Source organism: Tachysurus fulvidraco, chromosome 3, assembly GCF_022655615.1.
Source record: "Tachysurus fulvidraco isolate hzauxx_2018 chromosome 3, HZAU_PFXX_2.0, whole genome shotgun sequence".
NCBI lineage: Eukaryota > Metazoa > Chordata > Actinopteri > Siluriformes > Bagridae > Tachysurus > Tachysurus fulvidraco.
Window position 1 is genome coordinate 27,952,066 of NC_062520.1, and position 12,476 is coordinate 27,964,541.

The 12,476-nt window shown below is 38.6% G+C and overlaps 1 protein-coding gene across 1 annotated transcript; it reads left to right on the plus strand.

The window, feature by feature from the left end:
• The first annotated feature begins 5,624 nt into the window (after positions 1-5,624).
• Positions 5,625-7,759, plus strand: LOC113643919. Its single transcript, XM_027148369.2, has one exon. The coding sequence runs from the start codon at positions 5,831-5,833 to the stop codon at positions 7,112-7,114; it is 1,284 nt and encodes a 427-aa protein (XP_027004170.1). The 5' UTR covers positions 5,625-5,830; the 3' UTR covers positions 7,115-7,759.
• Positions 7,760-12,476: the final 4,717 nt, after the last annotated feature.

Below are 12,476 nucleotides of genomic sequence, written 5' to 3' on the forward strand. Positions count from 1 at the left end.
TCAGTGATCTCAGCAGATGCTGCATGATCTTGTGATCCAAGATGGTGCAATTGCTGTTGCACCTTCTCTCTGTATGCTGACTAGTTGTTCTTGCTGATGAGACCCAACACAGTCCTGTAAGTGAGCTGTGCATTTCTACACAGTTGTCAGTCAGCAGAGTGAACAGCAGTAGACTGAGCACACAGCCCTGAGTTTTGTGCTCCAGTGCTCAGCATGGTAGTGATGAAGATGCTGTTCCGGATCCAGACTGACTGAGGTCGCACAGCAGGGATGATTGTAGACTTATGTATACTGCAGAATTCATTGGCATGGAGATGATGGTGGTTGTCTTGATGCACATTGAAACCAAAGCGTTTGCAGGGAGATGTTGAAGATGTCAATGAAGACATTTGCTAGCTGTTCTGCACATTCCCTGAGGACAGCAGGAATGTTGTCTGGTCCATCAGACTTCTGTGGGTTAATTCTGCATAGAGCGAACATAAAAGTTGTTCAGCACATCTGAGAGAGAGGCATCACTTTTACAGGCAGGTCAATTTGTCTTCACAAAATGAGGTGAGCCCATGTAGCTGAATGAGTCTGGAACTCTCTCGCTGAACCACATCTCTTTGAAAACAAAGACGCACAGTCTCAAAACTCTCGCCAATGGATGGGAGTGGCGGGTGGCTAGGGTTTGTTTAAAGCCTGGCATGAACACCCGCCTGCTTGTCGCACCTCTGCTTCTTTGAGCACAGTTTCAACATAAATGCCATTTCTGGACAATGTAACTACCAAAGAGCATGTTAATTTCAGATCTGTTCAACATTACACTATTTGCCTCAGGGACTTGCATCAGAAATTGGATGTCAGGTGAAAGCAGCCTTCATTCGTCACTTCCTGTGCTTGAATCATTTGCTGCAAGTTTTCGTGCATGTCTCTGAGTTTAAATTATACTGTTTCTTATTTTCTCTTTGGGTAATATTTTATGTTGTCGCTTTAGTTTTTTTTAAGTCTTTACTTTTCTATCGCAGTTAATTTTATTCCTCTTTTTTGGGAGACGCTGTTTTCAAACAGCTAGCCAAGAAAACACTCTTTAAAACTTTTTAATATTCTTATCTGATTCAAGTCAAAGGTACGTAATCATTAAGTATGGCAAACCTTCAGCTTGTCCAGTGTGTGAGCTGCATGTTTAGTAATTCTTCCTCCATCATTAGTGTTAATTTTACTTGTGATAATTGTATTTTAGTTAGCTCACAGAAGATCTTAAGTTTTTAGATTTAGAGGTGTGCATCCAGACACTAGAGAGGGATAGCGATAGTGTACTTTCTGTAGGGGAAAATCTGGATGCCTTAGGCTGAATTAGTAACCCTCCAACTTTACATTAGAGCCCTCAGAGCGGGGTGAATTGGTGACAACTCTGCCAAAGTCGCAAAGCTAACGCTAAGGCTTACCCACTGGAACACCACTCCTCTCTGCTTCACATGTCAAACAGGTTTGCTCTCTCAGTAAAGCACTTGCTGAGAAACTGGTTATAGGAGACTCCATCTTAAGTCATGTGAAATTAGCTAGGCCTTTAGTGGCTCCAGCAGCACTAGTTAGGTGTATTCCGGGAAACAGGGCACAGGACATAGCAGGTAATCTTAGGGTCTTAAGCATAGGTACTCAAAGGTAGTTTCCACCTAGGAGCAAATTATATACGCCTTTGTCAGTCAGAGATTACTAAGAGTAATATTGGAGAGGTGTGTAAATTATCGAAGGCGATCTCCGATGCTGTAGTATGCTCTGGCCCCATCCCAATGGTGTGGTGATGTAGCTTACAGCAGGTTATGATCACTGAACTGTTAGATGTCCAGATGGTGCTCCGAAAATGATGTGGGCTTCATAGATAATTGGAGATTTTGAGGGCAAGGCTGGCCTGTTAGGACGGAATGGTGTCCATCCCACTTGGGAAGGTGCTGCTCTCATTTCTTGCAGCATAGCACATAGTTTAAGAGCAGGTCTAGTTAAACACTGTCGAAAAGCACACACCATCTTTTTGTAGCAGAAATGACTTCATTAATTATTTCAATAGAAACATTGATATCAGGCAGAAAATTCAGACCATTCATTTAATACCAAACAAATTGATAAATAATGCTGTAGATAATATTTCTGTTTTTGATCAGTCGATAATATTTCTGTTTTTCACTGACTTCAAAATTATAAACCTGCATACTGGATCCTTTACCCACATGTTTCTTTACACAGATACTACCAGTAGCTATCCAACCCATTCTAAAAATAATAAATTCTTCCATAAGCACTGGTTATGTGCCAAACTTTTAAGCTAGTGGTTACCAAACCTTTGATTATAAAACCTGACCTTGACCAAAGCCAGCTGTCCAACATCTCCAAGATCCTAGAAAAGGTGTAGCTCAGCAGTTATGCTCAGACCTACATAGGAATAATATTCATGAAATGTATGTGTCAGGATTTAGGCCTCATCATAGCACAGAGACAGTGCTGGTTAAAGTCCTGTTAAAGTCCTGTAAATGTCCTGTTACTAGACTCTGATCAGGGTTGTGTCTATTTGCTGGTATTGCTTGATCTTAGTGCAGATTTTGATACCATTGACTATGTTATTCTACTTGATAGGCTAGGGTTTGACATGGGTTAGACAATGGCCAGTACAGTCATTGGAATTTACATCATCAGACCTGAAGATGCAGAAGTCTGTGACCCACTTTCCAAAGTTGGACTCATTGTGGAGGGAGTGAAAGTTCTTCAAAATCTTGGCGATGTCACCAAGGTTTGTGCTCTTCTTTTCGGAGTCATACACAGCTTGAATCTCAGCTATCCACCAGACCTGAAGTACACTTTTGATTTCTTTCAGAAAGTGTTACTGGGACTTGATGCACAGAAACTTTCACACAAAATACAGGTGCTCAAAAACAAAATTCTTGATTGAATCAGTACATCTTCATTACTCTTGCAGTCATTTAAATTGTCTGTGCTTTTAAAAATTAGAGGCCTGTTTTACAATCAATGTTACCATTGTTGATGGCACCAACATTTGGAGTTATTTTTGGAAATATGCTTGTGATTATTTAACTATTAGCTCTACAAGCAAACAATAATACATGATTTGTATGTTCTTTTGAATCATGTCATGATTTATGCATCTACAAACTGATAATACAATTGCAAATCCATTTTTTAAATAGTTTTGTAAATAGTCTTGAAAATTCTTCCATAGAAATGTCCTTGGTTAACAGCAAGTATGGTTTGGTATAAGGGACCACCTTGTCTTCCCAGGGAGTTACTGTTCTGTATGTGCCTGGTGACTGTGTCTGCATAACGGATGACAGTGTCACAAGTATTTCCTCTATGCTCCTTTTTACTGCTTTTTTATAGTCTAACCGTACTGAGCACACAAGCACTGACATTGCGGCACCAGTATGGAACACTGTGGTGCTTGTGGAGGTGGTAAAAAATATGGGGGTTTTCTGGCACACATTTGGACGTTTAATACCAATCAGTGCTTGAATGATTCACCCTATTTGATATATTGTTGATAGCCAAGTGCATCCCTTCATGACTACAATAAATTTCAATCTTTTAATGACTTTTAAAGTATAATACACCATGTCACAAAGCAAAAGTAACTCAAACTGTCTTCATAAACATTACACAGAGGTCAGCGTTCTTCTGTGGCCCTTTCACTAACCAGATCTGAATACAGTTGAAACCTCTTTTGGGATGTTGTAGTATAGGAGATCCTGAACATGAAAATCTGAAGGAATACAATCATGTCAATCAATTCAGTCTGACCTAATCTTTTTTAATCTTTATTTACCTACATCTATATTTCTATACATCTGTAGTTTCATAGCACTGACCAATTTCATGATTTACTGCTTGTAGTGAGGACATCACATTACAAAATAGATTATAGATAGCTACATTTAAATGTCTACATGTCCAAGTTTGCAGAAATTATTTGATTTAATTCGGGTTGTTTGCTTTAAAACAAGATCTTGGTGGCCTTGGACTAATGGACTTTAACATCCTTAACCTTGTTCTAGAATTAAGCTTGAATAACGTATAGTTTGGGTGTTACTTGAGCCGTGTGTGACCCTTTTGAGGTTCCACATGGGTGCGCGTGTTTGCCCTGTCTCTGTTTAGACCTGACATTTAATGAACAGAAAAACGCTTCTATTCTTCCTCAAAAGAAAAAGTGATTTTTATGCATTTTCTATCGCCTTTTGGTTTTCTTTATCTATAACCTGATATTAAATTATTTGTATTTCTAAAAATCGTTTAAGCATAAAAACACATTACTGTTGGAACAGTAAATCTGACACATAAAACTGTTTTGACTAAGATTTTTGGCCCAGAAAAGATTTCCTCACACATCCCCAGCATGATAGGAAATGCAGTCATATCTTTTTGTAACTACATTATTACTCATATAGTATACATATATCTGCTGTCTCTGTAATCTGAATATGTTTATATATCATGTTTACATGCCCATTAATGTTTGCATAGGCCAGAAGACTTGTGACATCAGGGACAGATGAATGAATGGTTGTAAATAGCATCAGTGTTCTGAACTTCACATAGCAGTTGTGTTACATCAGTCCTCTAAAATTAAACATGATGCATCGCTGGCCAAGATTTTGTTTCAGTCCTTGGTGACAAGGGTGATGGCAGAAATGTAACATCTCCATATAATAATAAATGATGTACCAACAGTGAGACACTAGAATCACTTTTGTTGCTAATTGCAAATGAACACTATAGTCTACATACACCACTCTGTAACATAAAGCTTTTAAATCACTTGTTCCTTACAAAATAGATTGTATTTATCTTCAATAAAATGTATATGAAAGCTAATAGATTCAATATGATATATGTGAAACCAAGCAATAAGCTTTAAATTGACATTTCATTTAAACATTGTCTTTACAATCTCACAAACAGTTAAAGACCAAAACAGACAGAAATGTAAATTCTTGCTGAATTTGTGAACAGACCAAAACGGTTCCTGATTCTGCTGTCAATAACTCTTAAGGAAATGCAGCTGAATCTTGACACAACTGTAAAATATCGAATGTGAATCTGTTTTTTGTTTTTTGTTTTTTTTTTTGTTTTTTTTTTACAAAGGCCTTAAAGAGGACTTATTTATAAGTTTTAACTAGCAGAAGGTTGTTTTTAAATTAACCATTCATGATTTTAACTAGTAAACATAAAAATTTGACACACAACCCACCATATAAAACTATAGCATTTGAAATAGATTTTCTAAGGATACATTTGTGGGATGACTAAACAAACAGAGGAAAAAGTGGATTAGTGGAGCTGCTAAAAGAAAACAAAAAGGGAAAGAAAGTGTAATGATAGCAGCTTCGTGCAATGTACCATCTTTTATTACAATAGATGTTACAGTAGAGCTGAAATACTGAAACGGTGGCCAGTGCCAACATAACCAGTGTTTGCATTTCTGCTTGCTGTGAGTGGTTGGTTGCATGACAATGAAATTTCAGGGTTTTTGTCACCCATTTGTGTGTGCATTAAGTGTTCCTACATAACGGCGCTGGCTGTATTTAGAGACGTTTCCGACTCATTGGCGCTCCACAGCCGCTGGCCAGCTTTAGGTCGAGTGCTGCGTCGCTCTCCGCAGAGGAACAACACGGTTTCTTTAGCTCCTAAATTTAGCGCCGACTGACGCGAGAAATCGCTCAACGATGACGGAGAGAAGAGCAAGGACCCGGAAATGCGCTCACAATTCTGCTGATGTGAATAACCCAAAGTATTTTTAGCAGATGTGATCATCTGGTGTAGTATAAAGGGAAGACGCAGATGTAAAATGCAGTTGTACAGCAGCGCGCTAACACACTACCCAGGATCATCGCGGACATTTACAGTAACTGTTACTGCGAGGGGCGGAAACACACAGTTCCTGTCAAGTTCTAACACCGTTAAGGAAACTAACGCAGAAGGTTCGGCCGGGGACATTTGTACAGACACGAACATGACCGCGTTTTCGTGCTACGAGGCCTCAATGAGGCCCGTTTACTACACGTCCAAAGCGGAGATTGTCATCACAAGGCCGAATGGTGTGGAGAACTGTGTCCCTGTTCAGATCATGAAGGATCTCCACAAAACCTGCGATCCTGCAGATGTATACAGAAGTCCGTTTAAAGACAACATTGATCAGTCACGTGGGGATTTGAGTAGTGATGATGAGCACAGAAGGAGCAACCTGAACATTTTTGAGGATAACAATGAGATAACTGATACCAACTCACTCAATTTTAATAGCTTGTTAAGGAGAAATTGTGGTAGAGTGCAAAATGAAGGACTGGTTTATGTTCCTGACGAGGTTGAAACTACAAAAAAAATTTCACAAAGCATTCCATTAACTTGCAAATGGGAAAACTCATCTGAAGTATTCCAAACCCAAAGTAAGCTGAAATGTCAGCAGAAGGATGATGACGAAATGTTAGATGACCAAGTGTTGAAGCTACATGTACTCCAAGAGCATGCAAGCAGGTCTGACCTCAATGAGAAGGTTAGCCAGTACCTGGCTGAGGTGGAGAAACAGAACAAATACCTTCAAGACCGCAAGAAGTATCGTTTTTACATCATCCCAGATGGAAATTGCCTCTATCGGGCAGTGTCAAAAGCAGTATATGGTGAGCAGTCAATGCACAGTGAGCTAAGGGAGCACACAGTGCATCACATTGCTGACCACCTGGATGAGTTTGTTCCTATTATCGAAGGTGATGTGGGTGAATTTCTAATCAATGCAGCACAGGATTGTGCCTGGGCTGGCTACCCTGAGTTACTGGCCATGAGTCAAATGCTGAATGTAAATATCTACCTAACCACAGGAGGAAGTCTAACAAGTCCCACGGTCTCCACCATGATACACTATCTGGGTGAGGAAGACTTGACAAAACCAGCCATTTGGTTGAGTTGGCTGAGTAATGGCCATTATGACGTGTTGCTGGACTATGCTCTGCCCAACCCAGAGTATGATGACTGGTGTCTGTGCACACAGGCTCAACGACAACGTGACGAGGAACTAGCCAAGTCTATGGCGGCTACTCTGTCCAAAATGTACATTGAGAAGTTTAACCTTCAGTAAACTTTTTAGTTGCAGGATTTTGTAATCTGTAAAATACATTTCTGAATCCATGGTGTTTTGATTCTTCAAAACTGATGGCTAAATGACCCAAATCTTTAGAAAAAATCTTTAGAAAATCTATCGATCTGTTTTGTTCCTTTTGATTAAAGCTCTGCACGGTGTATATTTCCAGTAGTGCCATGGCACAATTTTTTTGAAAATCAAAGTTATTTTATGATTTTGTTGACAGAAATGTTAGTCACATTTCAAACAATATACAATCTGACTTGATAAATTGGTTGATTTGATTTATGAATTGTTTTATGATTTGATCAATATTAATAAAATTTGATTAAAAAAAATATTTCTGCATGATCAGAGACTCTTGATCATTGCATCGTGTTGATCGTCATGAGACGATCTAAATTGTAATTTCATCAGGCACCCTTTACTGTGGAATCTTATCCTCATGCTGTATTTTTATATATTTTAGTGGGTTGGACTTCTGATTTCTCAAGCATTTTTATTCCCTTATTTATTGTAGTTTAGTGTATTTTTATATTGTATATTCCAATTACGTGCAGTGCACATTAGGAGTGTAATATGCACAGCAAGTGCATGAATGTTGTCATTGTGTACATACCTACAAATAAATACATTTTTGCATATCTTTTTACTTCTATTTCTTTAGTAAAAATTTGGAAATGAACTGTATTTATTACATATTGATTTATCTGCAACCTATAATATGTCTATAGCTTTTAATATTATTTACCGTTTAATTAGATTAAAATGGCACTTTTGTCCATAGAAATAAATTATATATTTTATAATCAATATTAGGCCCAGATTGAGTTTTATTAGATTTTTTTTATATATGTTTTGCCGTTGTGTTTTATGGAATAAGGCCTGGGTTTCTGCAGATGTATATATATATATATATATATATATATATATATATATATATATATATATATATATATATATACACACACACACACACACACACACACATTAGTGCCAACTCCACTGTCCTGTCTTTTTCCCCCTTCCATGAAAATTATCTTAAACAAGGTAGTGTGTTCTCCTTCATATTTTATCATTCTGATTAGATTATGATAATAAACAGTAATAATAAAATGTAATAAACTCTTTAATGTTTTTTCTCAGAGTGCCTTCATATTCCATGTACAAAAAATCTGAAATAGAACAGGAACTTTTTGAGAGGTGATTTGGTATTAAGTTAGCAGATTTATAAATATTTGGACATTAATAAAGTTATTTCAGCTGTCTACTACAGTATACTAAATTCAATAAAATTCTATGTCTATAGTGCTCTTAACAATGCCCACACTCACACAGCACTTTACAGAAATATTTAAATTCAGGATATAGCTGTGATATTGAAATTTATCCCCAAAGGTGATCCAAAGGTGAGGGAGGCAAGAGAAAACTCCCTAGGATAATATTATGAATAAACCTTTAGAGAAATAACACATAATATTGGATTGGACATATTGTGATCACATATGGGTTGAAAACAATGTACATTGACTGCAGATTGCAAGCAGAGACTCTGGCAAGACTCGTTATGACAGCATAAATAAAGGGCAAGGCAGAAGATGGCACAGATATGAGGGCACCCTGGGACATAAAGCAGCCAGCCACTCCACCATCAGTAAACATCTCATTTTAACAAAACTTTGTATGCCATTTAACCCTGCAAACACTTATTGAAAGGCTGTTTCATATGTTGAGTCTTTGTAAGAAAAATCTCTGTCCCCTGCTTGATTATTTGAGGTACAATCATTTAGCCTCCACCTTTTGTGGGCAGATCATAAAAAATATGTTCGATGTTTGGTACTGTGGTACAGTTCAGTGTGTGTTTGGTATTTTATAATCAATAGAAAATTTGGGAAAGTAGAAGCCAATCTAGTCTAAATAAGATAAAGGTGATGTGATCATATTTTCTGTTTCTACTATATTATAGTTATTAATATTCTATATTAATATGCTGCATTCTGGACTAACATGAGCTTGTTTATGCTCCTACTGGAAAAGGCATTACAATAATCGAACCTAGAGCTAACAATGGATTTCAATGGACAATCATTGCAATAACTTTGCATCGTGTAGTGTCCGTTATATTTTTTTATCTTTGCAGTATCACAGGAAATTCATGCCAATTGATTAAGGAACAGTAAATATATAGTAGTTCAAATAAATAGCTCATTTATTTAAGTTTTTGGGTATTAATCTAAGTTTTTATACATAAAATCTGGTTAAATGGTGTAAAGATTACAGCATATTTTAGCTTAGAGACCAAAAGAACTTCCCTTCTTCATGCTCTTCACTTTCTGTCATTCTGGAACAAGTTAGGCTTTGTCTCATCTGTCCATAATATGTAAACATGTAATCTCTGGTTTACACTTTCAATTCAGTTAAAAAAATTTTTGTATAGCACGTTTAACAATAAACATTGTCTCAAAGCTCAATTTCAGTAATATAAAAAATCTGGAATAAAAATTATTATTAAGTTTAAAAATAAATTAATATTTGTGACTATTGAGTAAGCCTCAGGCAATAGTGGCCAGGAAATACTCCCTGAGATGCTATGAGGAAGAAACCTTGAGAGGAACCAGACTTAAAGGGGAACCCATCCTGATTTAGCTGATAGCAGAGAGTGTGATTACTGTATACAGTGTAGATCAAAATTATAGATCTTCATGGGTCAACATTTGAAGGCATTTTTGTTGAGGTGAATAGAACAGTGTTTAGGGTTAGCATTTTTTTCGAATTTTTGGATTGCCTCAGCCGGCAAGTTAAAATTTTGATGTCATGCAGGGCTTGGGATTACACATTGAGAGTGACAGTCACGCAGTGACTCAATTAGACATTGAACATTTTATTTGAAAGTAACCTTCAATCCAGCGTCTTTTTTGTTAAGGTTAGTTCAAACTGTTCAAAATATTTTTGTTTGCCTGCAGAAATGAAATTTAGTTTACTCTGTAGCAGTTCATTGATTTCATAAATGCAACACAGTTTTTTCTATACTTAAAGGTAAAAAAACAATATATGCAGTGTTATCTTCATTTTAGATGTCAAAAGGGTTTTGTGGCTCCCTGTTTTTTTTCTGTGGGAAACGGGTCTTAATGACTCTTTGAGTGTTTAAGGTTGCCGACCCCTGAGCTAGACAGGCTAACTTCATTTAGAGCCGACAGAAATGCAGCTCTGTGAGGTAAGACTCGTGGTGGTGGTGTGTTTATATCAACACGGAATGGTGCAAGAACTCTGTGCTTGTTTCTACTTACTGCTCATCGTCAGTGGAGTTTGTGACTGTTAGATGCAGGTGCTTCAAGAAGCTTGTCATGAGGCACATCAAGACCCAGTTACCACCCTCACTGGACCCCCTATAGTTCACGTATTGTCCAAACCGCTCCACAGATGATGCCATTACCTCAGCCCTCCATTTAGCCCTCACCCATCTGGACAATAAAGACACTTATGTACGAATGCTGTTCATAGACTTTAGTTCATCATTCAACACAATCATCCCTCAGCACCTGATTGGGAAGCTGAGCATGCTGGGACAAAACACCTCCCTCTGCAACTGGATCCTGGACTTTCTGACTGGGATCGGATCGGGAACAGCATCTCCAACACTACCACACTGAACACTGGAGCTCCTCAAGGCTGCATGCTCAGTCCACTGCTGTTCACTCTGCTGACCCACGACTGAGCAGCAATGCACAGATCAAACCATATCGTCAAGTTCGCCAATGACACGACTGTGGTGGGTCTCATCAGCAAGAAAGACGAGTCAGCATACAGAGAGGAGGTGCAACAGCTAACTACCTGGTGTAGAACCAACAACCTGTCTCTGAATGTTGATAAAACTAAAGAGATGGTTGTTGACTTCAGAAGAGCACAGAGCGACCACTCTCCGCTGAACATCGACGGATCATCGGTAGAGATCGTCAAGAGCACCAAATTTCTTGGTGTTTATCTAGTGGAGAACCTCACCTGGTCACTCAACACCAGCTCCATCGCCAAGAAAGCCCAGCAGCATTTCTACTTCTTACGAAGGCTGAGAAAGGCACATCTCCCTCCCCCCATCCTGACCATGTTCTACAGAGGGACCATTTAGAGCATACTAAGCAGCTGCATCACTGTCTGTTTTGGGAACTGCACCATCTCGGATCACAAGACCCTGCAGCAGATAGTGAGGACAGCTGAGAAGATCATTGGAGTCTCTCTTCCCTCTATCATGGACACTTACACCACACGTTCCATCCGCAAAGCTAACAGCATTGTGGATGACCCCACACACCCTTCACACACACTCTTCACCCGCCTGCCATCTGGAAAAGGGTATTGAAGCATTTGGGCCCTCACAACCAGACTGTGTGACAGTTTCTTCCCACAAGCTATCAGACTCCTTAATAAATGAATTGAACTGTACTGAGCACAACATACACATGCACATCATCTGTATGGACTGTACAGACCGACACCACATACACACACACTGCTTACATTCATCAAACTGTTTACATGCTTACTGTTTAAAAACTGTTTACACACTGTATTGCACACTTTTACTTTTTTGCTCTTTGCACACACTGTCTAATATTTCAGTCATTTTGCTCGTACTGTACAATAATTCAGTTGTTGCTGTTTTTGCACAATCTTACACACTATCTCAGGGACCTGCTGCTAAGAAACTGTGTTCATTCTAGTATTACTGCACGCAATATTGTCTGAACTTACAGTATTTACATACAGTATTGACATTGGTCGGTCGTTTACTGTCTTTTGTGTACTGTCTTTTTTGTATTTTGTGTATTGTCTTGTAACCTTTTGTCTGCACTGTCTTGTCTGTCTTGTCCGTCTTGTGTACCACCGGGCTTCTCCTTCAATTAGTAGAAAGAGAAACACTTCAAGTCACTCAAGGTACAAAGTTTTATTAAAACAGACACAGACATAAAATGATTTATGTAAATAACTTAAAGATTGGTCCCAGCTCTCCAAGATGCTATATTAGCTAGTTTCCTAGCATGTGGAGGCCCTTAAGAGGCCCACAGAGCCTCTCTAACCTGACACCCTGAGCTGTGAGACTGAAAAGGTCGAGGATTGCGCAATAATTCTTTTGCGCACCTTTTTCACGCAGCTTCAGGCTGCGGAGACGTGGCATGTTGCATACCGTTGGAATCGTCTCCTTATTGGCTAAAGAGGTGTAGCCATTTCATTGCTATTGGAAGGAGTAATTGTCAGTCAAAGGCGGGTTCCCAAAAATGATGTCATGACATCATTGGCTTCTCAGCCGTCTATCTCTGCAATACAAGCACCGATTGGCTCAAGTGAGGGCTTGTTTGATTCGTTA

Coding starts and splice junctions, on each gene's coding strand:
- LOC113643919 (XM_027148369.2), top strand. CDS start 5,831: ATGCAGTTGTACAGCAGCGCGCTAACACACTACCCAGGATCATCGCGG.